The sequence below is a fragment of the Bactrocera neohumeralis genome, chromosome 2 (assembly GCF_024586455.1).
Source record: "Bactrocera neohumeralis isolate Rockhampton chromosome 2, APGP_CSIRO_Bneo_wtdbg2-racon-allhic-juicebox.fasta_v2, whole genome shotgun sequence".
NCBI lineage: Eukaryota > Metazoa > Arthropoda > Insecta > Diptera > Tephritidae > Bactrocera > Bactrocera neohumeralis.
The window spans coordinates 92721064-92746023 of NC_065919.1; the positions used below are offsets into that span (position 1 = coordinate 92721064).

At 36.5% G+C, this 24960-nt stretch overlaps 1 protein-coding gene across 2 annotated transcripts in view; it reads left to right on the top strand.

The window, feature by feature from the left end:
* LOC126752766 (leucine-rich repeat serine/threonine-protein kinase 1) overlaps window positions 1-24960 on the top strand; it is a 49667-nt gene that overhangs the window by 16605 nt on the left and 8102 nt on the right. Inside the window, exons 4-18 of one of the 2 annotated variants that reach the window (XM_050463746.1) lie at window positions 1536-1701; window positions 1779-2201; window positions 2278-2546; window positions 2609-2869; window positions 5276-5434; window positions 5514-5802; window positions 6544-6857; window positions 6917-7364; window positions 7416-7930; window positions 7990-8107; window positions 9105-9286; window positions 18896-19381; window positions 19444-19567; window positions 19629-19868; window positions 22467-23141. In XM_050463746.1, coding sequence (XP_050319703.1) covers window positions 1536-1701; window positions 1779-2201; window positions 2278-2546; window positions 2609-2869; window positions 5276-5434; window positions 5514-5802; window positions 6544-6857; window positions 6917-7364; window positions 7416-7930; window positions 7990-8107; window positions 9105-9286; window positions 18896-19381; window positions 19444-19567; window positions 19629-19868; window positions 22467-23141 — 4669 coding nt within the window. The remainder of the gene's footprint in view (window positions 1-1535; window positions 1702-1778; window positions 2202-2277; window positions 2547-2608; window positions 2870-5275; window positions 5435-5513; window positions 5803-6543; window positions 6858-6916; window positions 7365-7415; window positions 7931-7989; window positions 8108-9104; window positions 9287-18895; window positions 19382-19443; window positions 19568-19628; window positions 19869-22466; window positions 23142-24960) is intronic. The other variant, XM_050463754.1, reaches the window with a different exon arrangement.

Here is a 24960-nt window from a genome sequence, read left to right on the forward strand (position 1 = left end):
CTTGGCTGCAACAAGATAGTGGTCCGAGTCGATGTTAGGACCTCGGAGCGTACGCACGTCTAGAACACTGGAGACGTGTCACCGTTTATCACAACATGATCGATCTGGTTGGTGGCTTTTCGATCCGGAGACAGCCAGGAAGCTTGATGTATTTTCTTGTGCTGGAATCTAGTACCACAGATCACCATATTTCGGGCCCCGGCGAAGTCAATCAGCCTCAACCCATTTGGGGATGTTTCGTCGTGGAGGCTGAGTTTGCCGACCGTAGTGCCAAAGATACCTTCTTTGCCCTCCCTGGCGTTAAAGTCGCCAAACACGAGTTTGATATCATGGCGGGGCCATCATATGTTAAAGAACTTCGCCTTGATGCGGATTGTGGCTAGACGTTCATCCACCGGGGTGAATGACAGTACTCGGCGACGGAGTCTCTCTCCCACCACGAATCCCACACCAAATTTGCGCTCCTTTATATGGCCACTGTAGTAAATGCCACAAGGACCTACTCGCCTCAGTTCTTGTCCCGTCCATCGCATTTCTTTGACGGCGGAGATGTCAGACTTTATTTTTACAAGGACATTAAACAGCTGGGCAGCGGCACCTTCCCAATTAAGGGACCGGACATGCCCTCAAGATGATAACTAAATGCGCCATAAAAATTTGACGGGGGGATGGTATGACAAGTCTTTATGGGGGTCGGGGTAAAAATTTGACAATGGGCGTTGCACAGCCCACGTTTTGGTGAAATCCCATATCTCGGGCCAGGACAAAGCGATTTCGACAAAATTTTGTATGCGGCATTCTTTTTATATTTCTATGTCCCTCTGTGAAAATGAGTGAAATCGGGCAATAACCACGCCTACTTCCTATATAGCACAATTTTAAATTCCAATTTTTTCGTTCAGTTTCCAGTACACATATCAAGAACCAATGAATATAACGAAAAAAAACTTTGCAGGAATAATTCCTTTAGTGTATGCCACCTTATGGCAAAAAATTGTTTAAATCCAACCAAAACTGTTCAAAACCCAGTAGCTTTCTTACTTGTCTGTGTTTATTTTTGTGCCAAAGGCATTAACAGCATGTTTGACTACTTATCACTACTTCTAACTAGTTGAAGTTATACTGACTGACTGTGTTTGGGTATTGTCCACGAATATTACAATGCTTTAATCCACAACATTCGGGCGATTTGTGCAAGTGATTTTTATTTCCCGGTAAATCCTTCTATTGGTATGGCGCCTGTACTTAAGGTGGGACGCAATTACAGACAAGTTATTTTCACATGTTGGAGGATGTACTTGTCGAAGTCAAGTGTTGCTTTTGAAAAGTTGCAAAGAAAGAGTTGTTTGAGAATATAAATTTATTTTATGCATCGTAAAATACCCGTCGTTTATATTAAAAACTTATGAAAAATTAAATTTCTATGTTTTTGATATAAAAATTACATATTTTAAAACTAAAGGCAATAAAGTTATTTATTTATTTTATACAACTTTGATAGCAGTCCGTTTTATAGCGAATTTTCAATATTTTAGTGCTTCACAAGCTGGATATGAGGGCATCACTAATCGTCTTTTAGATGCTGGAGCTGACGGTCGCTCACATACTGTTACCAAATATTCGCCTCTTTATGTTGCTGTACATCATGGATATTATAATATTGCAAAACTAATGTTGGAACGATTCCCGGAATTGATAAAGGTATATATATATTTTGTTTAGTTTTTGCCTATATATACATATGTATATATGTATGTTATTGAACTTGAGTTTTATAGCAACCTACAGTGGAGCGTTGGCTGCCAATACATGCCGCCTGCATTAATGGCCATATTCCTTTACTTGAGTTGCTAATCGGATTTAAATACCCACAACATTTGTATAGTACTTATCGCGATGTAGAAGGCCAATGGGAGTGGCGTTTACCTTTTGATCCTAATGCCCAAGATGTAACTGGCCAGACAAGCCTTTATATTGCCAGCATACTAGGCAACAAGTCATTGGTAAATTTGTTACTTAAATGGCGAGTGAAATGTCAGAAAACAGTTGCAATTGAAGTTGATGGAAACGGAAAGGATGCAACACGAAATTCTAGTAGCAGTAGTACCCCTATTACGCCTACTCGCAAGCGTATCTCATTTGGTATCCAAGCAATTATGTTAAAGTTAAATATTACTGGAGAGGATGATAATCGGGTTGATGTAAGTAGTAATAATAATAAGATTTAAGTACTGCAAAGAAGTTGCTCTTGTTTTTACATTATTCTTTATTTGATAGGAAGAGAAGGAATCTGAAATATGTCCAATTAATTTAAATTTACTTTGCGGAGCAGCACGTGAAACCGCACTCTTAGCAGCAGTGCGGGGTGGTTTTATTGATGTTGCCAAACTGTTACTGGAACATGGGGCCAATCCCAATATTATAGCTAAACCAGTTGAGGATCAAAATGACCCAAAGTGCATTGAGGAAATATATGGGCTGAGTAATATTCCAATTACAGAGGCGTGTAAACAGCATTCTCTCCCGATGCTTGAATTGCTCTTAAAGTAAATTGATACTAACTAACTTTATCCTAACAAATATTTATAATTTGTTTTTATGTTCTCAGATATGGGGCTCGCGATGCAAATGGCACGGCACTAAGCGTGGCTATCTCATCAGAGGATGAAGTAATATTGAATAGTTTGCTTGCCCAACGTGTACATCCTGATTCAGATTATAAAATTCACAAGAAGGGGCTTCCTGAACCTATTGATGTAAATGCTTTTCTACCTTCAGCGGCAAACATCTCCTACAGCGCAATGTTTCCTAATGTTCCAACAATTATAGATTGGCACAATAATACAAATGTTCATTTGTCATTTGTGCGGTGAGTCTGAATAGTATATATTTTACTTATTTGCGTTGAAATAAGAATTAATATTTGTATTTTAGAATCTATCTTTACTTTGAATGTAACATTTTTTATATAATAAGAAATTTTATTTATTTTATATTAAGTAATTCTGCTATTAAAGGATGAGAAGCCAATGTTTTCGAACGTGAATTCCTATTTTCACCGACGAGAAGGTTCAAGATGTCCTCAATAAGGCGAAAGCCTAAAAATTTATTTTGTTTTAATAGTGAGTACCTAAGCTCTCTTTGGCGGAAAGCACAGAATCAGCTGTCCATAACTTACAGGAGTCTATTCTGGATAAGTAGGGGCTACAGTATTACGCGGAAACCCAAGCTTATAGTCAGCGATGGGTGTTGTTTCGACTCCAAGTACGCCATTCACTGGTAGAGAGTTAATGAAACTAATGATAGGTGCAGCGGAATCTTAAGAAGCACAACGAATTTCTCTCCCAGCAGTTTTTGCAATAAATATATGTCTTGGATACGTTTTTTTTATGCCTACCATGGCAACTTTCTGGTTGGTGCGACACCATCGAAAAGGCTCGTTTCCAGGGTCTTCTATTAGGTAATTTCGACAGCAGTTAATTTTGCGCTTTCCCCTAAACAGGGTTTAAATACTGCGTTACAACAATAACATCAGGCAGTCTAGGAAGGAACATGGTACCTAGATAATAGAAAAATATCTTCCAAAAATAGTTGTAACTGTACAAATATCTGATTTTATGTTTGATCATCTTAGTGGGGGCTCTGTTTTGTGTGAGAAACGATGTCTTCCCGCGCGATCTAAAGTTATTTACTGTAAAGGAAACAATCGAAGAATTTGGTAGAATTTACCTCTTCCGTTTAGAAAATCATGAAAATATAGTTGCGATTCAAATCCTGGACAAGAGTTTACAACGTAGAAGATTGAAAAGATACCACTTGCTAAATCTCCCCTTTCGAATTAATTTGTATCTAAAATTTAATTTTATTTTTTTTTTATTTACTTAATGTTATATTTCCATCATTCATCCTCATTGTGTTTTCATGAAATTTATTTACTGTTTTTTTATATAAACAGATTCTAAATATATTGAAATTTAGGAAAAAAATATGTGTATATCTATTTCCATAACGAATATTTTATTTAGTTATTATCAAAAGTAAGTGATCCAGGGATGGAAAGATTGATTGTAAAGAAAAAGCCGTTAAATATAGTTTATAATAATAGGTATATTGCTTTTTCATTATTATTGTTTTTAGTACCATAGTAAAAGATTAGAAGTAGTATAGTTCACTATAATTAAGAAATTGCCCTCTAGGTTGCTGCCATTCACCTTGTAACTCACGCTTGAGTTCGATTGTTAAATAAAAGTCCAAATTTATAAACTATACACTCAACTCTACACTCAACTCTACTTCTTATTCAAAAACAACTTAACGTTTATTACTAGTTATTCGAGAATACAAGTTTTTACTCAAGGCTCTTTACTAAGCCACACTCTAGTTAGAACTGTGTCTGATGCATAATCCGGCAGCCCTTATGTAGTACTTATGTCTGGCAATTTAATTCTATCATCCGTGTTCGTTATGCTGCCATCTACCTACAAATGTAAGTCTGATCGTCCCGATTTATTCTTATTGGAGTTAATTCCATCAGTTTTCTTAATACTCAGTTTCTGGCAAGTCCATTGAAGTAAAGCTGACTCGAAATTCCTTTCCATTAAAAGATGTATATTCCCTAATTTATTTCATCTGGTCATGACTCCTCAATCTTGACCGTTTAGCTACAATGTACTCCGCATATTTGGCAATTCTCTCCTTAGCCGATTGACGACAACTAACCCAATAAAACCTTTCCTTAAATTTATCCAAGGTTTTTGTGATTCTCAAATGCCCGCCACTTAGGCCGTTGTGCAACTCGTTGAGAATTTCCGGATTTGTAATCTTCGGAATAATCATCAGACACTACACGCCCGCCTCAATCGTTAGACAATGTGCCCACAAACGGTCTCCATGCGTCTCGAACGCCTGAATATAGCTTCCCATTCGCTTCCTACTGCACCAAATTTGTGATGGCATCTCTGTCATTTGTGATGCCAACTGCCTAGCCAAAATCGCGTTCACCTCCTTTTCTTCTAACTTCCTAGTCCTCTAATTCCAATTAAAAAATATATTCGTCAATAATAATGTTTTCTACTTCCATAACCTCTTGCAACCGAGATTTTAATAGCTGCTTGAAATATGAATTTCGCTGTTTGTTTGAAAATTATGGTCGATTCGATTTTGTTCTATCAGCCGTGCTCGTCTCAATATACATATATATGATGGAATTAATATAATTATATAATAACAATTGACTTAAATTCATCAGGACAGTTTTCACTTTATATTATTGTAGTATTAATTGGCTGGTTAATGGTGTTCTAAAATTGAATCCCAAGCTTCAAGGACATCCAATGGTAAATGAAATTACATTGACTGCCATAACGCGTATAGACTTCTCTCATAACAGCCTGTCCAATATTCCCATGGAAATTTTTAAATTAGTTAGCTTGAAGTAAGTATTTGAATGTTCATAAAAGTATTCACCCGGGATAAACTAATGATATTTAATTTATATTGTGTCTATTTAACAGATATTTAAATATTGCTCAGAATAAAATTTCCAGCTTACCTTCGACTGAGCAATCACCTAATACCGCTAAATATTCCTACAATTGTCCTGTACTTGAGGAGCTCTTCATGCAAGATAATCGATTAGTAACAATACCTACCGAAATATTTCACTTGCCATCACTTACGATTTTAGATATTTCAAATAACAAGCTACAAGAAATGCCTTTTGATATGTGGAAAGCGCCAAAGTTGCGTGAATTGAATATAGCTTTTAATTTGCTCCGGGATTTGCCTGTGCCTCCAATGCAGGTAAGAATATATGTACATATATGTTTTATTACTATTGCAATGTGTTCTACGGAGCAACACCTAAATTAATCGAGATAAATATTGGGTATTTACATACATATTAATATATTAATATTAAAATGATCAGCAGCGGGAGGGGATTACTTTGAAGGAAATGAAATGGAAAAAATTCAATTTGATCACAGTAGTATATAACTCAATCATCAATGATTATATCGAAAAACATTTGCCTAGAAATTGTCGAGATCAAGACATACACCCCATTTTATTGTCCCTCCGGTGTGAGGTATCTTAATGCAATTAAATAGCTACATACCTTTATTTTATTGAACATGGTGTTATTTGGCATAACAAATGTATGATATGGTTGTTGTTATAGCGGCTCAAAATATTCCTGAAGAAATTTGAAGGAATGGTGGTGATTCACAGTCCTTGGGCGGATAAAAATCAGGGTTCCGGTTACTTAAACTCATCTGTCGTGGGACGGTATGATATCGGTTTAAACATTTCCCTGCTCTCGTTCACCTACTAGAATTTTTTTCGTCTCCTTACCTTTTACTTATATTTATAGGATATATTGATCCGGGTTCATAAGACATTTGCAAAATTTTTGTAATAAAATTACCAGATACCTGGACATGTTTTACACTTTTTTTGCTACAAATTGCGAAAGTATATAGTGTCCGGCTGCAGCCGAACTTAGCCCTATCTTACTTGTTATTTATTTAAGTTTAATTTTAGCAGGCTCTAAAATCTCATCTCAGCTTAGAAAAGTTGCAAACAGATTCATTTCTTAATGCTGATCCTACAAATGCTTATAATTCTAATAAACAACGACAACTAGATTTTCATCAACTTATACATCGTAACATTTGGGCTAATTCGTTAGAAATAACTGATAATGAAATGAAGTGGAATAAATCCAAACAGGAGGAGGGATTTTCAAAGTTAAATAGCTTAAATATAGCTAACAATCTTTTCACCAGCATACCGGTAGCACTACCCTGTTTGGCGGCCAATTTAACTCGACTTAATATGTCATATAACAGCTTGAGGTAAATACATAAATTTGATAAAGATATATTTGCCGTTATTATCTTCTTATTTATCATAGATCAATGGGTCATGTTACAAGCTATCCATCAACCCTTAAACAATTGGATTTAAGTCATAATGAAATTTCTTGTTGGCCAAGTTTACCACGAATCACCAATGATTCCGATCCGCATTTGTTATGTTATAGTTTTATAGATCAACATATTGCCGGGTCCGCTGACGATTCAAATGCATATGTTAAACCGGTACTTAGTGGTAAAACTACTACGTTTCGTAGTACAGTACTTAAAAGTGTTTGTCAACATCGCCGGCATTTAAAACTTGAGTCTTTGCGCACCTTAATATTAGCTGATAACCTTCTGACACGTATACAGCTATCTACTGATGATGTCACTACACTATTCAATGAATCTGACGATGCAGATTGGAGTGTTGTGGGTGTAACCAAATCTAAATTGATTTTTCCAAATTTATCTATGCTGGATATAAGCAATAATTGCCTCAAGGTAAGTTTCGTTTTAATTAATTGCATAAAATGCATTACATATTTTCAACAGGAAATTCCTACTTCACTGCACGAGTTAAATAGTCTTAGTGTTCTGAACATAAGTGGCAATGTGAATATTACCGATCTTCCACCGCATCTCGGCCTTCTTTCGCGTTTGTGGAATTTAAACACACGTGGTTGTTTGCTTCAAGAGCCTCTAAAATCTATGATTGAAAGTAAAAAGTATAAAACAATGGATATTATTGGTTATTTAAAGTCAATTTATGAAAATTCGGTTATTTACGCTCGTATGAAGTTAATGGTAGTAGGCGTACAAGGTATTGGAAAAACAACACTATTAGATCTGCTGAGACAGGGTGGTGGAACACAGAAAACACGTGCTTCAGAAAATCATTGGACTAAACGTATGGGCCATAGGCGTAATACGTCTAAATTAAATAATAAGGGCAATATTTCGACGGTTGGCGTTGATATTGGGACTTGGATATGTGAAAAGCGCAAGAAAGCACCGGGTTCACATGGACCAGTAATATTTCGAACTTGGGATTTCGGCGGACAAAAAGAGTGGGTATATTTATTGAAATAATGGAATATAATCATAACATATTTGGATGGATTCAAAGGTATTATGCAACACATCAGTATTTTTTGTCGAAACGCAGTTTGTATTTAGTACTTTGGAAGATAACTGATGGACACAAAGGACTTTCAGAAATTCTTCAATGGTTAGGAAACATACAGGTACATAAAAAATTACATTTAATTATCGATTACACTTTATTAATTGTGATACCTATGTAATTTGGAGCTTTTGTGCTGATACTATATGCATTGAGAAATATATTAATAATGTCAATGGGAAATCCAAATTATCCAAAGCGAAAGCTATCAAAATTTACTGTCATCCATTGTTTTTTATTTCACTATCTTATACATATTTCATTTGGAGTGATTACAACATTTTGCTTTATATCCAAGATATTTTTATTAAAATCAACTTAACACAAATGAGGGTCTACATACGATTTCACTATTATTTATTATCGAATGCTATAGGGCTAACAAATATTCTCTAGAAAGGCGGAACTGACTGGGGTATATCGTAATCATCAATTTTTGGCACCAAACTACAATGTATTCATGGTAAAATGTTCAGCTTATTTTAGCCAACATACATAGCATAAAATCACCAGACATTTGAAAATATAATGTTTTCGTTTTAAAGTTTTATAGCTAGCAATCAAATTTTATGTCTATTATACCGATATCACTAAGCAACATGTAACTGGGAGGATGTATATAAATATAATATTTCGAGCGGATAGGTATGTCCCGACAGTAAGGGGTAAAATCACTGCGGTCGATATCGACATCGACGGAAATGCACTGTGTTCTGCAGTATGAAGTCTAGGCTTTAATATAGGGCTATCTATACGTGTTTTCGGCTCATAAATTCCACTATCTTCTCGATCTTACTCTGGAGTCCTTTGTAGTTAAATTGAAGGAGTTGTGTTCTTCACGGATGTCTAGGTGTGATCTTGGGAGTAAGGGAGTGGCGTCTAGGCGCTTTAGAACTTGAAAACCGCGGGGCCGGTTGTCGCACTTTTGGTTTTATTTGGCGACGTCACTGTAGGGTACTCATTTACACGCATTTACATAATATATATTTATATTGGTTTATTCCAGTACTTATTTTTTTCACTTCAACTGTGTTGAAATTAATTGTTCGTTTTTACAGGCTCGCGCACCAAATTCAGCCGTAATTATTGTAGGTACACATTTCGACGCCGTGGGTGAAACTTTTTCCGCACAACAAGCAGAGGAATTACAGCAAATTATACGTGAAAAATTTATTGCTATACCAGATGCAGAAAAAATCGGACTGCCTCGTGTAATTGACTCAATAGAAATTAGCTGCCGGTGAGTAAATAAACTGCTAAAATTAAACTATATCTTTAAAAATACTTAAGACGATTGTAAAGATTTATTTTTGTTGAACCCCAATCAATTTACGTATGTAGATGTACAGTTACGTGAAAAATAAAAAAGACAGGGATGCATAAAAACAAAACATTAAAATTGTAGTAAGTCATAAAAATTTCCGCCAGTTAACGGCATTTTTTTATCACTCCTTATTTAAGAAAACAGATTCTGTTAGACAAATGCAAAGTATTTGCACACATTTCGTTAATAGCCATTATGTTGTTAACAAAGTCCGCAAGCAGTTGTGCGAATTAATAAAGACAGCGTGCTATTTAAAAACAAGTAAGGAAAGTTCGGCTGTCACCGAACATTTTATACTCTCGCATGATAAAGTGATAATCGAGTTTTCATTATCCGTCATTTACATATTTTTCAAATACCGTATTTGTGTAAAGTTTTATTCCGCTATCATCATTGTTTCCTAATGTATATATTATACAGAGAAGGCATCAGATATTGGAAGAAGGCGTGGTTGTGAATCGATTTCACCCATATTTCGTACATTTCATCAGGGTGTTAAGAAAATATTATATACCGAATTTCATTGAAATCAGTCTAGTAGTTCCTGAGATGTGGTTTTTGGTCCATAAGTGGGCGACGCCACGCCCATTTTCAATTTAAAAAAAAGCCTGGGTGCAGCTTCCTTCAGCCATTTCTTTCGTAAAATTTAGTGTTTCTGACGTTTTTTGTTAGTCGGTTAACTCACTTTTAGTGATTTTCAACATAACCTTTGTATGGGAGGTGGGCGTGGTTATTATCCGATTTCTTCCATTTTTGAACTGTATATGGAAATGCCTAAAGGAAACGACTCTATAGAGTTTGGTTGTCATAGCTAGTAGTTTCCGAGATGTATACAAAAAGCTTCGTAGGGGGCGGGGCCACGCCCACTTTTCCAAAAAAATTACGTCCAAATATGCCCCTCGCTAATGGGACGGACAGACAGACATCCGGATTTCAACTCTACTCGTCACCCTAATCACTTTGGTATATATAACCCTATATTTGACTCTTTTAGTTTTAGGACTTACAAACAACCGTTATGTGAACAAAACTATAATACTCTCCTTAGCAACTTTGTTGCGAGAGTATAAAAAGCAGAGATAAGGCAAAAATAATACTTTTAGTTTTAATCTCAATCAATTAAACCTGGTTTTTCTTCTTATTGCATCGATATGGGAAAGGATAAGCACTGCCGAAAACTCAGAAACATATTAAATATTTAGTGAAATTTGTACAGAAAGTTAGCGAATTTACTGAATGCTTCCAAAACACTGGTTGAACAAGCAGTAAAATGGGTTTCCCAGATTGAAACATGCGGTAGGAAGTCAAAAATAGCATTGCTCGTAAAAAAAAAAATATAGTTTGCTGTGTTAAGAAAAATCCAATTATGTATGTCATCAAAACTTATAAAATATGATTTGAATATTGATGTTGACCCCGCAAAGTATTTATAAAAGAAAATCTGAAGAGCCGAAGCACGAGAAAAGGGCCTATGTTGTCAAAAAGGACCGTACAACAAAATCTTAAGTTTGCTAAAGGACATGTTCTTTGGCCTAAATAACAATGACGTAGCATTTTCGGGTTTGACGAAACAAAGGTTGAGGTATTCATTATGTAAAAAGACCGAATAATGCAGCCTATAACTACAAGAATTTATGCTATGGAACGCTAGAGACAATATGCCACCTTGGGGGAATTTATGCGGGATAACGACCCTAAAAACACGGCTAAGTGTACAAAAGATTGGTTTAGGGTCAATAATGGAGTGGCCACCGCAGTCCCCGGATCTAAAATCCATTGAAAATTTTGTGGAATACAGTGAAAGCGTCGTTAAGAGAAAAGTGACCAAGTAATACTGAAGAGCTTTTTCAACTTATTAAAAATTCATGCAATGCAATTCCGGTTTTTGTCTGCCTAAACCTAGTTGACTCTATGCCGAAGCGGTGTCGATAAGTAATCATGGATTTTCAAGAAAATATTAAACTACTTAGAAATTATTATTATCACAATTGAATGAAAACTAGTTACTTTTTTTATTTAGTATGGTATTTTTTATAGTAAACTACGAAGTGTCCTAATTTTTTTCACATGTTAATATCATAAATTTGAAAACAAATGCAAATAAAATACAAGAGTTTGCAAAATATGGGTAAAATTTAAAAAACAAAATGTTTTTTAGTTTGTTCTCAATTAATTTGATTAGTTAAATGCCGTTGATTCCTCCACATTTCTGGATAAACATTAATTTCATTAACTGTAGACCACCGTCCTTATTTTTTTCACATAACTGTATATATTAAAACGAAAAATTTTTTCGAAACAAGAAATGACATTGATCAAACATATTTTTTTTCTAAATAAAAACAAAAAATTCAAGTTATCCTTTATTCCGTCCACTGGTTTTTAATGTTATTCTCCGTGATTTTCATAAGTTTTCCAATTATTTTCGGCATGGATTGAATTATGATGAAACTTGAACATGTTCCTAATCATAAGAAGTTTTGTAGGTGGGTGTAATCGGACCATTGCCACGTTCTCAAATCGCTACTAATCGAAAACTTATAATTTGTCATAACTAAGTCACAAATTAAAATACTGTAAGATAATATAACGAATCGCATTAACGAGCACTTGTGGTTAGAAAATCTTCAAAAAGAAGACATGGTTCCGTCTCGGTATAAGTTTAATGTATATTTTTTTATTCTATTTCAGCTATATGACCCAAATTTGCACAGCACAAATATTTTCAACTTTTCTTAGGACCTTGTGAAAACCTGACGCAACTCTTTACCGAAATATAGGTCAATCTGTCAGACATGTACATGTTATTAAAATTTTTAGAGAGTATCCTTCTGTGTCTTTATGACAAAAATGAGTTGAATAGGTCAAAATTTCCCTTAGCCCCCTTCTTGTCAAAAATAATTGACTATAAAACATTTCCAATACTTCTTTATTAAGAAAAACAAGAAAAACCTTCACAGGTGCATTTCATTTAGTAACTATGTGTTCAGTTTGTATGGAAGCTACATATATGCTATAGTAATCCGATCTGAACAATTTTTTCGGAGATTACATTGTTGCCTTAGAAAATAATTTATACCAAATTTCGTGAATATAACAATAACTCACACCGAATTCCGTGAAGATACGTTGTCAAATGTGAAAGTTTTCTATACAAGAACTTGATTCCGATCGTTCAGTTTGTATGGCAACTATATGTTATAGTGGTCTGATATCGGCAGTTCCGCCAAATGAGCAGCTTCTTGAAGAGAAAATGACGTTTGCAAACGATATCTTAAAAACTGAGGGACTAGTTCGTATATATACAGACAGACAGACGGAAATGGCTAAATCGACTCAGCTCAACATGCTGATCATTTATATATATACTTTATAGGGTCTCCGACGCTTCCTTCTGGGTGTTACAAACTTCGTGACAAACTTAATATACCCTGTTCAGGGTATAAAAATAGAAAATGTATTGACACTTCAAAGGTATTACAGAAACAAATAAGTGAATTATTGAAAATACAACTTAACTATACGTGAACTTTATTTAGCCGCATTACAAAAATTAGAAGGTTTACACAAAAGTTTCACGATTTTTGCGCTTTTACTTGGCAAATTCTGGCTGGGATCGAGGCAATTAATGTTGTTGTCATCGTCAATGCCTCTGAACCGTATAGCAGGACGGGAATAATGAGTGACTTATAGAGTTTGGTTTTTGTTTGTCGAGATAGGACTTTACTTCTTAATTGCTTACTCAGTCCGAAGTAGCACCTGTTGGCAAGAGTTATTCTGCGTTGGATTTACCGGCTGACATTGTTGGCGGTGTTGATACTGGTTCCAAGACAGACGAAATTATCTACGACTTCAAAGTTATGACAGTCAACAGTGACGTAAGAGCCAAGTCGCGAGTGCGACGACTGTTTGTTTGATGGCAGGAGATATTTTATCTTGACCTCGTTCACTGCCAGACCCATTTGCTTTGCTTCCTTATCCAGTTTGGATAAAGCAGAACTAACGACGCGGATGTTGGGGTCAATGATATCAATTTGATTGGCATACGCCAGTAGCTGTACACTCTTATAAAAGATTGTACCTGCTCGATTAAGTTCTGCAGCTCGAATTATTTTCTCCAGCAGCAGATTGAAGTCGCACGATAGGGAGTCGCTTTGTATGAAACCTCGTTTGGTATCGAACGGCTCGGAGAGGTCTTTCCGATCCTGACGGAGCTTTTGGTGTTGTGCAACGTCAATTGACACAGCCGTATTAGTTTTGCGAGGATACCAAATTCAGACATCGCGGCACAAAGGCAGCTCCTTTTCGTGCTGTCGAAAGCAGCTTTGAAATCGACGAAGAGGTGGTGTGTGTCGATTCTCCTTTCACGGGTCTTTTCCAAGATTTGGCGCATGGTGAATATCTGGTCGGTTGTTGATTTGCCAGGTCTAAAGCCACACTGATAGGGTCCAATCAGTTTGTTGACGGTGGGCTTTAATCTTTCACACAATACGCTCAATAGAACCTTATACGTGATGTTTAGGAGACTTATCTCCCACGGTAGTTGGTTGGTAGATTGTGGGGTCTCCCTTTTTGTGGAGTTGGGCATGCTTTCGTCCGACCATATTTTACAAAGAGGCTCTATTGTCATCGATTGGTGAATCGGGTTCGCCTTCTCCTGGCGTTATACTTTCACTGGTTTCGGTTGCAGCTGTATGTAAGGAGTTTGAAATGCCGAACAGTTCCCTTATACCAAGTTGTTGACGAGTGCTTTCAGAGAGCAGGAGTGCAAGTCGAGTAGAAAATCGTTCGGCTGTCTGTTGTGATTAAGGCTTCTCGACGTCGAACCTTCCTTGTGCTCGTGCGTTTTTTGGTGCATAGAGGCGGGTGCGAATAATGGCTGCAACAAGATAGTGGTCCGAGTCGATGTTAGGACCTCGGAGCGTACGCACGTTTAGAACACCGGAGATATGTTTTCCGTCTATCACAACATGATCGATCTGGTTGGTGGTTTTTCGATCCGGAGACAGCCAGGTAGATTGATGTATTTTCTTGTGCTGGAATCCAGTACTACAGGTAACCATATTTCGGGCCCCGGCGAAGTCGATCAGCCTCAACCCATTTGGGGACGTTTCATCGTGGAGGCTGAATTTACCGACCGTAGTGCCAAAGATACCTTCTTTGCCCACCCTGGCGTTAAAATCGCCAAGCACGATTTTGATATCATGGCGGGGGCAGCGCTCATAGAAGGCATATTTAGTCACATCGTCCTTCTCTTCCGTCGGGGCGTAGGCGCAAATCAGCGATATGTTAAAGATCTTCGCTTTGATGCGGATTGTGGCTAGACGTTCATCCACCGGGGTGAATGACAGTACTTGGCGACGGAGTTTCTCTCCCACCTCGAATCCCACACCAAATTTGCGCTCCTTTATATGGCCACTGTAGTAAATGCCACAAGGACCTACTCGTCTCAGTTCTTGTCCCGTTCATCGCATTTCTTGGACGGCGGAGATGTCAGCCTTCACTCTAACGAGGACAACAACTAAAATACACTACAATCCAGATTTTTTATCTTTAAATTCCCACAGATCAGAGGTATTTTATGGCATCGCTTTGACTTTAGACGCTATAGCTCTTGTCAGTTATACAAAAAAATGCGAATTTGGTGGAAAAATCAGGCTTAGATACCTCGCCGGTGTGAGTTTCGACTTTGTTGCTCTGGGCACTTTTGTAGAGTGAACAATCCTGAGAAACATGCGTCTAAAGTCAAAGCGATGCAACAAATACATGCGGGAGCTGTAGCACATGAAAATTTTCATTAGCTCTGCTGTGCTACCGCTCCCAATTTTCTGCTACCGCTGAGCCAGAGCATAGCGCAGAATTTAATTTTTTGCTCCCACTCCAGCTATAGTTTTTTACCTAATAAAACTCGGAGCAGAGTAGAGCACATATTTTACATTGTTATGCTAAGGCTATGCTGTGGCTCCCGACAAAGTGAGACCGGTAGCAAGAGTAAAATGAAATGCTACGAGAGTAGCGTAGTTTTTCAAACGCTGGTAAAATGTACCTATAAAACTAGGCGAGTCTAAGACCTGTAATTAATAAAATACTAAATTTATTTGTAATCTACTTACGATTTTGTCAAATAATGAATGCTGAATTCTTCGCAACATCTTTTATTATTCAGTTTTTCCACTCCTGAAAATATTTTCCCTGCTTTGATTATTGCAAATAGTTCGGTTACCCCGGAACCTAGCCCTTCCTTACATTTTTGAAAACTCTTTTTTTGTAATAATAATTTTCATTGCACTATTCTCGGAACATGCTGTTACAGAGTATAATAGTTTTGTTCAACTAACAGTGGTTTGGACGACTATTTGTATGTTTTATTGAAACATTTTCTATTTTTAATTGCTAAAATTTACATTAGTTTTTTAAATAATTTTTATTTGAATACTAGCTCACCCCGCAGCCGTTGTCCTGCTTGAAATTATGTGTTTTGAAATGAAGAGAAAGCTGAATTTGGCATTTAATTTTTTTTCAATGTAACGCAGCTTGATAAAAAACATTTTTTGTTCCGTTCCGATGTACAGAAAAGATGGTTTTCCAACTCGTGAGCACGCCACGTATATCTAACCGTGTGAAAAACATAGAATTTCCAAATTTATGCCACACACTATGCGACTATCCTTGTATCCTGTTAATTGTCATCTCGAATGCAATTTTCACTGGAAACGGAATACGTTTGAATTGAAATGGCAAATTGTTAGAACTCAAAGGAATTCTTAGAATCAAGCATTCTGCCCCCTTGTATTCGATAGCGCAGATTGCAAAACATAATAACTACAGTTCCAACTTTGAGACGTAAATGATGCGGTGGCATACCAAGCCTGTCCAAAGAATTTAGAAATTCCACTGGATAATTCACGGCGTCGTCTTCATTGTCAAGACGATCGATCGATTTGTATGAGCGCAAGTTTCCCGTAATTTGACTTTGAATCTTCCAGTTTAAGTCAACAACATCGGTATTTTTGGCAGCTAACATTGCGCGTGCATCTTTCGATAAGTTCATCTTTCGTTAATTGATAAAGGGAAGATGGAATTGATATGATTTGTGGAAATGTTTATAGCGAAAAGTGTGCGAACTTCATTTTCATTCCAGTGATTAACATGTTCCAGCAATTGTAATTGCTGGCTTACTTCTCCAAAACTTGCACACACCGTACCATTCACAGTACGCAAAGACTCAAATAAAGTTGAACCGCGTACATTTATCAATAGCAACCGAAGGTAGAAACAATCGTCATTGTTCGGATGGATTGTGTAAATTTGTCCTAATGCCTTAGTTGATAACACACCTGGATGTCCATCTACTGGTTGGCCTTGCTTTCTGCGCAACTATTTCTTTGACGATGCAACCCAGGTATAATATCAAGGTATTTCCGAATAGAGCAATGTTCTCGCAAACGGATCACTGACGAAAGTTGAGAAAAAACTCGTAAATGTTAATTTTGTTGCTGGCGGTGTTTCCACTGGCTGTACTGTATTCTCTGTGTTGAAATACACTCTCCAAATTAACTGCGAGGCGCACAACAGTCGGAAAACGTTCATGAATTGCAAAAATAAATATCCTACAAAGCGCTTTATTGCAGTTCACGTATCGACCGTATCGTTCAAGGCCTATAACCGCCATGTTGCTTCCTCTGGTGACGTAGTACGTGAATATAGTACGATCCGCGTGTTGTCAACTTCGATATTCACTATTCGACGCCGATAGAAGGGGTATCCATCATTTCTAGTTGGTGTTTCCGAAAGAAAAGCTCGTGGATCGTGTTTGATGCATTTATTGTCAGGCATGGAAACCAAAGTGGGATTATGGTATCCGCAAGGCCCATGAACCATATTGATTTTCATTACTTTGTATAATACTGGATCTTTCTCTGCATCAGGATTTTCAGCAAAAATGATTTCATCAATTTAATCTGGTGTAACCACCATACAAAAAGGAAGGTGTGCGTGCGACAAACCTCTCTTTTGCCACTCAACAGAGTACATCTAGCATCTAACAGCACCACATGTACGTTGCTTCAAGATAAAGTCCATCAAACATCATCTGTTGTTTGAAAAGTCGTGCTGTGACATCGTGACGATCGCTTCCTGATTGACCGCGATCCATAATTCCGCACGTATGTATGTCTTGCCTTGCCTTGCCTTAGTTTCCATACGTTGGTGGCAAAAAGAACGCCGACCGATATTAGGGCGACCTCTTCGCAATTGATCACTTTGTGTGAAACACGCGTAAAGTTTTCACTGAATAATTTCAGTAATTTTCCTGTTAATAGCCGGAATAAAAAAGCAAGCGACCGAAATTGAACTATTCAAATAATTTACAAATCAAAATATTGAAAAACAAAACAATCAAAAATTGAAAAAAAATTGTATTGAAAAAAGTTACTTTTTGGAATCATGCAATTCTCCGACAAAATTGCTAAAGAGAGTATTATAGTTTTGTTCACATAACGGTTGTTTGTAAGTCCTAAAACTAAAAGAGTCAGATATAGGGTTATATAGACCAAAGTGATCAGGGTGACGAGTAGAGTTGAAATCCGGATGTCTGTCTGTCCGTCCGTCCGTGCAAGCTGTAACTTGAGTAAAAATTGAGATATCATGATGAAACTTGGTACACGTATTTCTTGGCTCCATAAGAAGGTTAAGTTCGAAGATGGGCCCACTGCCACGCCCACAAAATGGCGAAAACCGAGAACCTATAAAGTGTCATAACTAAGCCATAAATAAAGATATTAAAGTGAAATTTGGCACAAAGGATCGCATTACGGAGGGGCATATTTGGACGTAATTTTTTTGGAAAAGTGGGCGTGGCCCCGTCCTCTACTAAGTTTTTTGTACATATCTCGGAAACTACTATAGCTATGTCAACCAAACTCTATAGAGTCGTTTCCTTCAGGCATTTCCATATACAGTTCAAAAATGGAAGAAATCGGATAATAACCACGCCCACCTCCCATACAAAGGTTATGTTGAAAATCACTAAAAGTGCGTTAACCGACTAATAAAAAACGTCAGAAACACTAAATATTACGGAAGAAGTGGCAGAAGGAAGCTGCACCCAGACTTTTTTTAAAAATTGAAAATGGGCGTGGCGCCGCCCACTTATGGACCAAAAACCATATCTCAGGAACTACTAGACCGATTTCAATGAAATTTGGTATATAATATTTTCTTAACACCCTGATGACATGTACGAAATATGGGTGAAATCGGTTCACAACCACGCCTTCTTCCAATATAAAGCTATTTTGAATTCCATCTTATGCCTTATCTGTATAATATACTATATGCATTAGGAACCAATGATGATAGCGGAATAAAACTTTACACAAATACGGTATTTGAAAAATATGTAAATGACGGATAATGAAATCTCGATTGTCACTTTATCATGCGAGAGTATAAAATGTTCGGTGACACCCGAACTTAGCGCTTCCTTACTTGTTTTATATATTACTTCTTTGACGTTATAAATAGAACAATGCATAACGTACGTCTATTGGCGAATATCATTTACGATACCGCCTTTATGCTGCGTTCACCTGGGTCTAAAGAGGCGCTATTGTTGCAAAAGGTGCCTGCCACTTACATTGCTCTGGAAGACATAGTAAATGTTATTGCTGGTAATTTACGCTCAGCTGGCGTTGATCCTGTGCTTGATGCTGAAGAATATCGTAAACTTGTCACGGAGGAAATGCGCTTACATAATTATAAAAGCTTCCGTGATTCGGCCGAACTTAATCAAGCAACAATGTTTTTGCATGATAATGGAGTTATTTTACATTACGATGACGCAACACTACGTGATTACTACTTCCTCGATCCACAATGGTTATGTGATATGCTAGCCCATGTCGTGACAGTACGAGAAATTAATCCTTTTGCTCGGACCGGCATTATGAATATGGACGATTTGGGATTGCTGTTCCGTAGCGATAAAAGCCAGAGTAAGGAAAACCGAAGGTATGCAAAATTTTGTAGTCTAAAAAAACAAAAATACTTAATTTTTTGTATTAAATTTCTAGTTATATCGTAAGTCTGTTGAATAAATTTGAAGTTGCATTAACGTGGGATTCACGCACATTGTTGATACCATCATTATTACCTCATCATGAAGAATGTACAGCTAATGAGGGTACCACCGTTAAAGTAAAAAAGAAAAAATCAAATAAAAGGAATAAATATTTAAACTAATTCTGAATATATTAAGGTTTTCCAACGATCGCGTACTCGGAACTTGAATAAAGCATGTTCAAATAAAATAAATGTGAATAGTCTAACATTCAAGTTACACTCATTAAATAATCTCTTTGGTTGCGATGTGGGACTACGACGCATTCTTTTAATGACATATTTTCCTTCAGGATTTTGGTCTCGCATTCTCACCAGATTGTTGGCCGACGAGCAAATTACGGAGGCTATAAAATCCATGTATTTGCCTGAAAATGACGTAAGTCTATTAACATTTTTTGAAATATTTGTACATATTATATTTGTATATCCTTGAGACGAGTATGACGAACATGTTGCTAAGGATTGTTGTTGAATGCTGCTATATATATATGTATATATATATCAGTGGTTGCAAAATTATTATATCGGGTGATTTTTTAAGAGCTTGATAACTTTTTTTTAAAAAAAAACGCATAAAATTTGCAAAATCTCATCGGTTCTTTATTTGAAACGTTAGATTGGTTCATGACATTTACTTTTTGAAGATAATTTCATTTAAATGTTGACCGCGGCTGCGTCTTAGGTGGTCCATTCGGAAAGTCCAATTTTGGGCAACTTTTTCGAGCATTTCGGCCGGAATAGCCCGAATTTCTTCGGAAATGTTGTCTTCCAAAGCTGGAATAGTTGCTGGCTTATTTCTGTAGACTTTAGACTTGACGTAGCCCCACAAAAAATAGTCTAAAGGCGTTAAATCGCATGATCTTGGTGGCCAACTTACGGGTCCATTTCTTGAGATGAATTGTTCTCCGAAGTTTTCCCTCAAAATGGCCATAGAATCGCGAGCTGTGTGGCATGTAGCGCCATCTTGTTGAAACCACATGTCAACCAAGTTCAGTTCTTCCATTTTTGGCAACAAAAAGTTTGTTAGCATCGAACGATAGCGATCGCCATTCACCGTAACGTTGCGTCCAACAGCATCTTTGAAAAAATACGGTCCAATGATTCCACCAGCGTACAAACCACACCAAACAGTGCATTTTTCGGGATGCATGGGCAGTTGGCCACCAAGATCATGCGATTTAACGCCTTTAGACTATTTTTTGTGGGGCTACGTCAAGTCTAAAGTCTACAGAAATAAGCCAGCAACTATTCCAGCTTTGGAAGACAACATTTCCGAAGAAATTCGGGCTATTCCGGCCGAAATGCTCGAAAAAGTTGCCCAAAATTGGACTTTCCGAATGGACCACCTAAGACGCAGCCGCGGTCAACATTTAAATGAAATTATCTTCAAAAAGTAAATGTCATGAACCAATCTAACGTTTCAAATAAAGAACCGATGAGATAAAGAAAAAAAAAAAGTTATCAAGCTCTTAAAAAATCACCCGATATATATTTATGTTCACGTTGACGAGACCAGTTGAAATCCGCATATCTGTCTGTATGTCCATCAGTCCGTCTGTCTGTGCAAATTGTAACTTGAGTAAAAATTTAGATATCGTAATGAAACTTGGTAAGGTGCCGAAACGAAGCACTAAATTAAGATATTCAACTGTAATTCGGCACAGTGCGGACTAAATATTTTGAAAAAAAGGTCATGGCCGGCACTCTAGTTCGTTTTATGTACATATATCATAAGCTACTTAAGCTACAAAACCAAAGTCAGTAAAAATTCCTATCGACAATGTATGAAATGGGAATATGGGTTCACTCCCCATATAATGGCACTCTTAAAAACTACCAAAAGTGCGATAAATTAATAACTGCATATGACAGGAACATAAAATTTTTCACCCAAGATGGTATGAGAGGGCTCTATAGAATTCAGGGGAAAAATTGGACGATGGCATCACCTAATCTTAGGTGAAATCACATATCGCCCGACCGACAATGCGAAAATGGGCGAAATGGGACTACAAACACGCCTAGTTCCAATATAATACAATTTTCAATTCCATTTGATTATTTCACTTTCTCTGCACAAATCAAGAAGCAATTAATATAACGGGAATAAAACTTTGCACGTATAATGAATCAAAGTATGCCAACTCTAACAATTGTCAAAGTCATATCGGCCAAGATGTGAGTAATCTCAATGAAAATGAGAGACGTGTTCATTTATAACAGCATATCTGTGTGCCAAAAACTTAACCAAGCTCCTATATTACAAACATCGGGAATTTCGAACATACGGTTGTGTTTACTCGATATGATTGGTGATATTTTTTGTGAGGTACTTTGTGGTATTGGTAAAAAAAAATAAAATTGGGTCCCTACCTCCATATGCTTCACATACTGATTTTCTTATTTTAATAAACTTTATAAAGAATAAGTTGGTCAATGTGTGAGTTGTATATTAAAAAAATCCCTAAAAATACGTTTTCAAGTATACCGGAACAATGTTCGAATTAATGCAATCAGCCTGTCCCTTTCTCTGCCCCCAAAACAAACATATAATGATATCTGTTTTTCCACCTGGCTTTGAACCGTTCAAGTTGGTCAAAATGTAATATTTTAATAAAACTAAATGAACAAGTTTTCTTAAAAATTTTGTGGTTTAACGCTGAATTAGAATGGAATTGGTATATACCTTGTTCAAAATATCCTCTAAATTAGAAATAGTCTCTTCGGTTAAGTTGATATCACATGTTTGTAATTTATTCACGATTTTTTCGAATAATGAATATTGAATTCTATCGCAAGTTTTTAATATAAAGTTTTACCAGCACCTGACGATATTTCCTGGGATTTGATTCTTGCAAGTTGCATGAGTATAAAATGTTCGGTTGCACCCGAGCTTAGCCCTTTTTTACTTGTTTACTATTATTATATAAATTAGCTAATTAGTAAAATAATATGTATTTATTTTTTAATTTAGAAAAGCTTGGAATTCGATTTACGCACCTCAGTGGAGCTAGATGCTAAATGGACTTTATGGCAAACTGGCGTTTCTTTGTACATAGGAGCAATTTTACTTTTTAAAATATGGGAGGTACCATTTCCTTCCACTGCTACAACTCATTTATTTCGAAATCCTACAAATCGTTTTAAACTCAAATTAGATGGTTTGTGGGGCGATGTAAATTTATCGTCTTCAAGTATATTGGAGTTATATTTTCCACTATTTAATATTGATGTTTACAAGCAAACATCATCTGACGATACAGTATTAGTTACACAAATTGAACCAAATATGTCAGTGGTTGCAAAATTATTGGCGCTTGTTGTAGATCATATAGACTTATTACTTGAAGATTGGTATCCAGCGCTAGGAACACGATTTGTTCATACATCAGAAGGACGATTTCTAATTACTCGCCTCGCTTTATGTCCAAAATGCTTACAAAAACTAGTGAGTGATAACAGTGGACAAGCCAATTATGCTGTTAATTGTAGTGGGAGTGGTGGTGTTTCTGTAGAGAGTTATAATGCCAACAAAAATAAGTTTTGTAATCAACGTATTCTGAAATTGAATGAAAGTTCTGATGAAAGTAGAATGAATTTGTTCTCACCATATGTTAATTCTACAGAGCGGTGTGAACGAGCATCAGAAGTGAGTTTTTTTCTAATTGATATGTTCTTTATATGATGTTTTTAATCCCTGAACAGAGTATATAATTTTGCGCCTACGCAAGTAAACTTGCTTGCTGTGGTCATTTTGCGTATTAATCTTAAAATGCTTTGTTTGTCATTTGATACGTTGCCAAATGAGCTTTGGAAAGCGTGACGAGTTGAATCAATCTAGACCTATCCGTCTGTCCGTCTTTTTTATTTGACAAGATATCTTTAACAGGTACAAAGTCCCACAACCAATGTTCAAAATATAATTGATGCCAATTTCTACATACACCAGATTTACAATTTAAAATATCTGCTCCATTGCAGAATCACCGTTGAGGAACCACATAAGAGAAATGGTCCAGTACAATGTAGAGTTTGCCAAGAGTAAGGACACACGAAAGCTTATTGCACCCTACGCAGTGTCTGTGTGGGTGTGGTGATCTGCATCCTACTTCAAAATTTACTGTTAAAAAAGAAGATTTAAATAATAAATGTAGTAATTGTGGGAGAAATCACACTGTAAACTACAGGCGTTGCCCAGTATATAAAAACTTAAAAAGGAAATTGTCTGTAGGAATTCAAGCACGTTGTAACCAGATGTTACAAACACCCCGTAATGAAATTATAGCAATCTCAGATAAAAGTTCAAATCCTATTACTTTTACTAATAATACTATGCAAGGAAGCTATGCATCGTAGTGGAAGGCAACACTGTACAAATGCAACTGCCGCAAAATCTTCCAAATGGAGGCACTGAAACTATGATTTTAAATCTTAGACAGTGTATGACACAATGTATGTCTACCATGCAAAACATGATCCAAGATTTAATAAAATCACAAAATCAAATGTTGCAAAATTTATTAAGTAAGAAATGAGCGTACAAAATATCTGTATATAATCTCTTGCTACATCACAGTTACAAGCTACAACAATATCCCTAAAAAAATCGGGGTTGTCACGTAAACCTTACGGCTATATACTGTCCACCTCGTTTTAAAATTACAGATAGCGAATTTAAAGACTTTTTTGGAACGGTAGGTCAAAGATTTCTGGCATGTGGAGATTACAATGCAAAACACACGTACTGGGGCTCACATCTTTTAATCCGAAAGGACGGCGGCTGTACTACACTATTATGAGTAAGCATAATAGCCGACATACTGGCCCAGTGATAGAAAAAAAATACCAGACTTAATAGATTTTGCTGTTGTCAAAAATATAGATAGATCGATTATGACAGCTGATACATGTACAGACTTATCATCTGATCATTCTCCTGTACTAATCATCTCATGATATCTGAGTTAACGGTTTCTTTAACTTCTCATAAAACTAACTGGTGGAAGTATAGAAAATATATCAGCAGCCACAACAATATTGATTGAGTATAAGAGAATTTAATGACGTAATAACTAATGCAGCTATATTGGCAACACTAAAAAGGAAACAATAAACCAATTGGTTTTAGAAAGATCACCAATAATGAATAAAAAAAACTTGTAAATAATAAAAGGCGAGCTAGACGTGAATGACAGTTAAGTCGCTCCCCTTCAACTCTGCTTCAACTGAAAGCTGTAAGTTAAAAAAAGCTCTTAAATGCGAGGAAGAACATAACACTGAAAATTATATAAAGTAACTGTGTCCAGATTCTAGCAAGCAAAACTCCCTTTGGAAAGCTCAAAAGTCTTTAAAACCACCAGTAGATTCCAACATGCCTCTAAGATAGTTGAATGGTAATTGGCCACGTAGTGATGAGGAAAAGGCAAATTGATTTGCAAATCACCTAGAAAAGGTATTTCAACCTAATT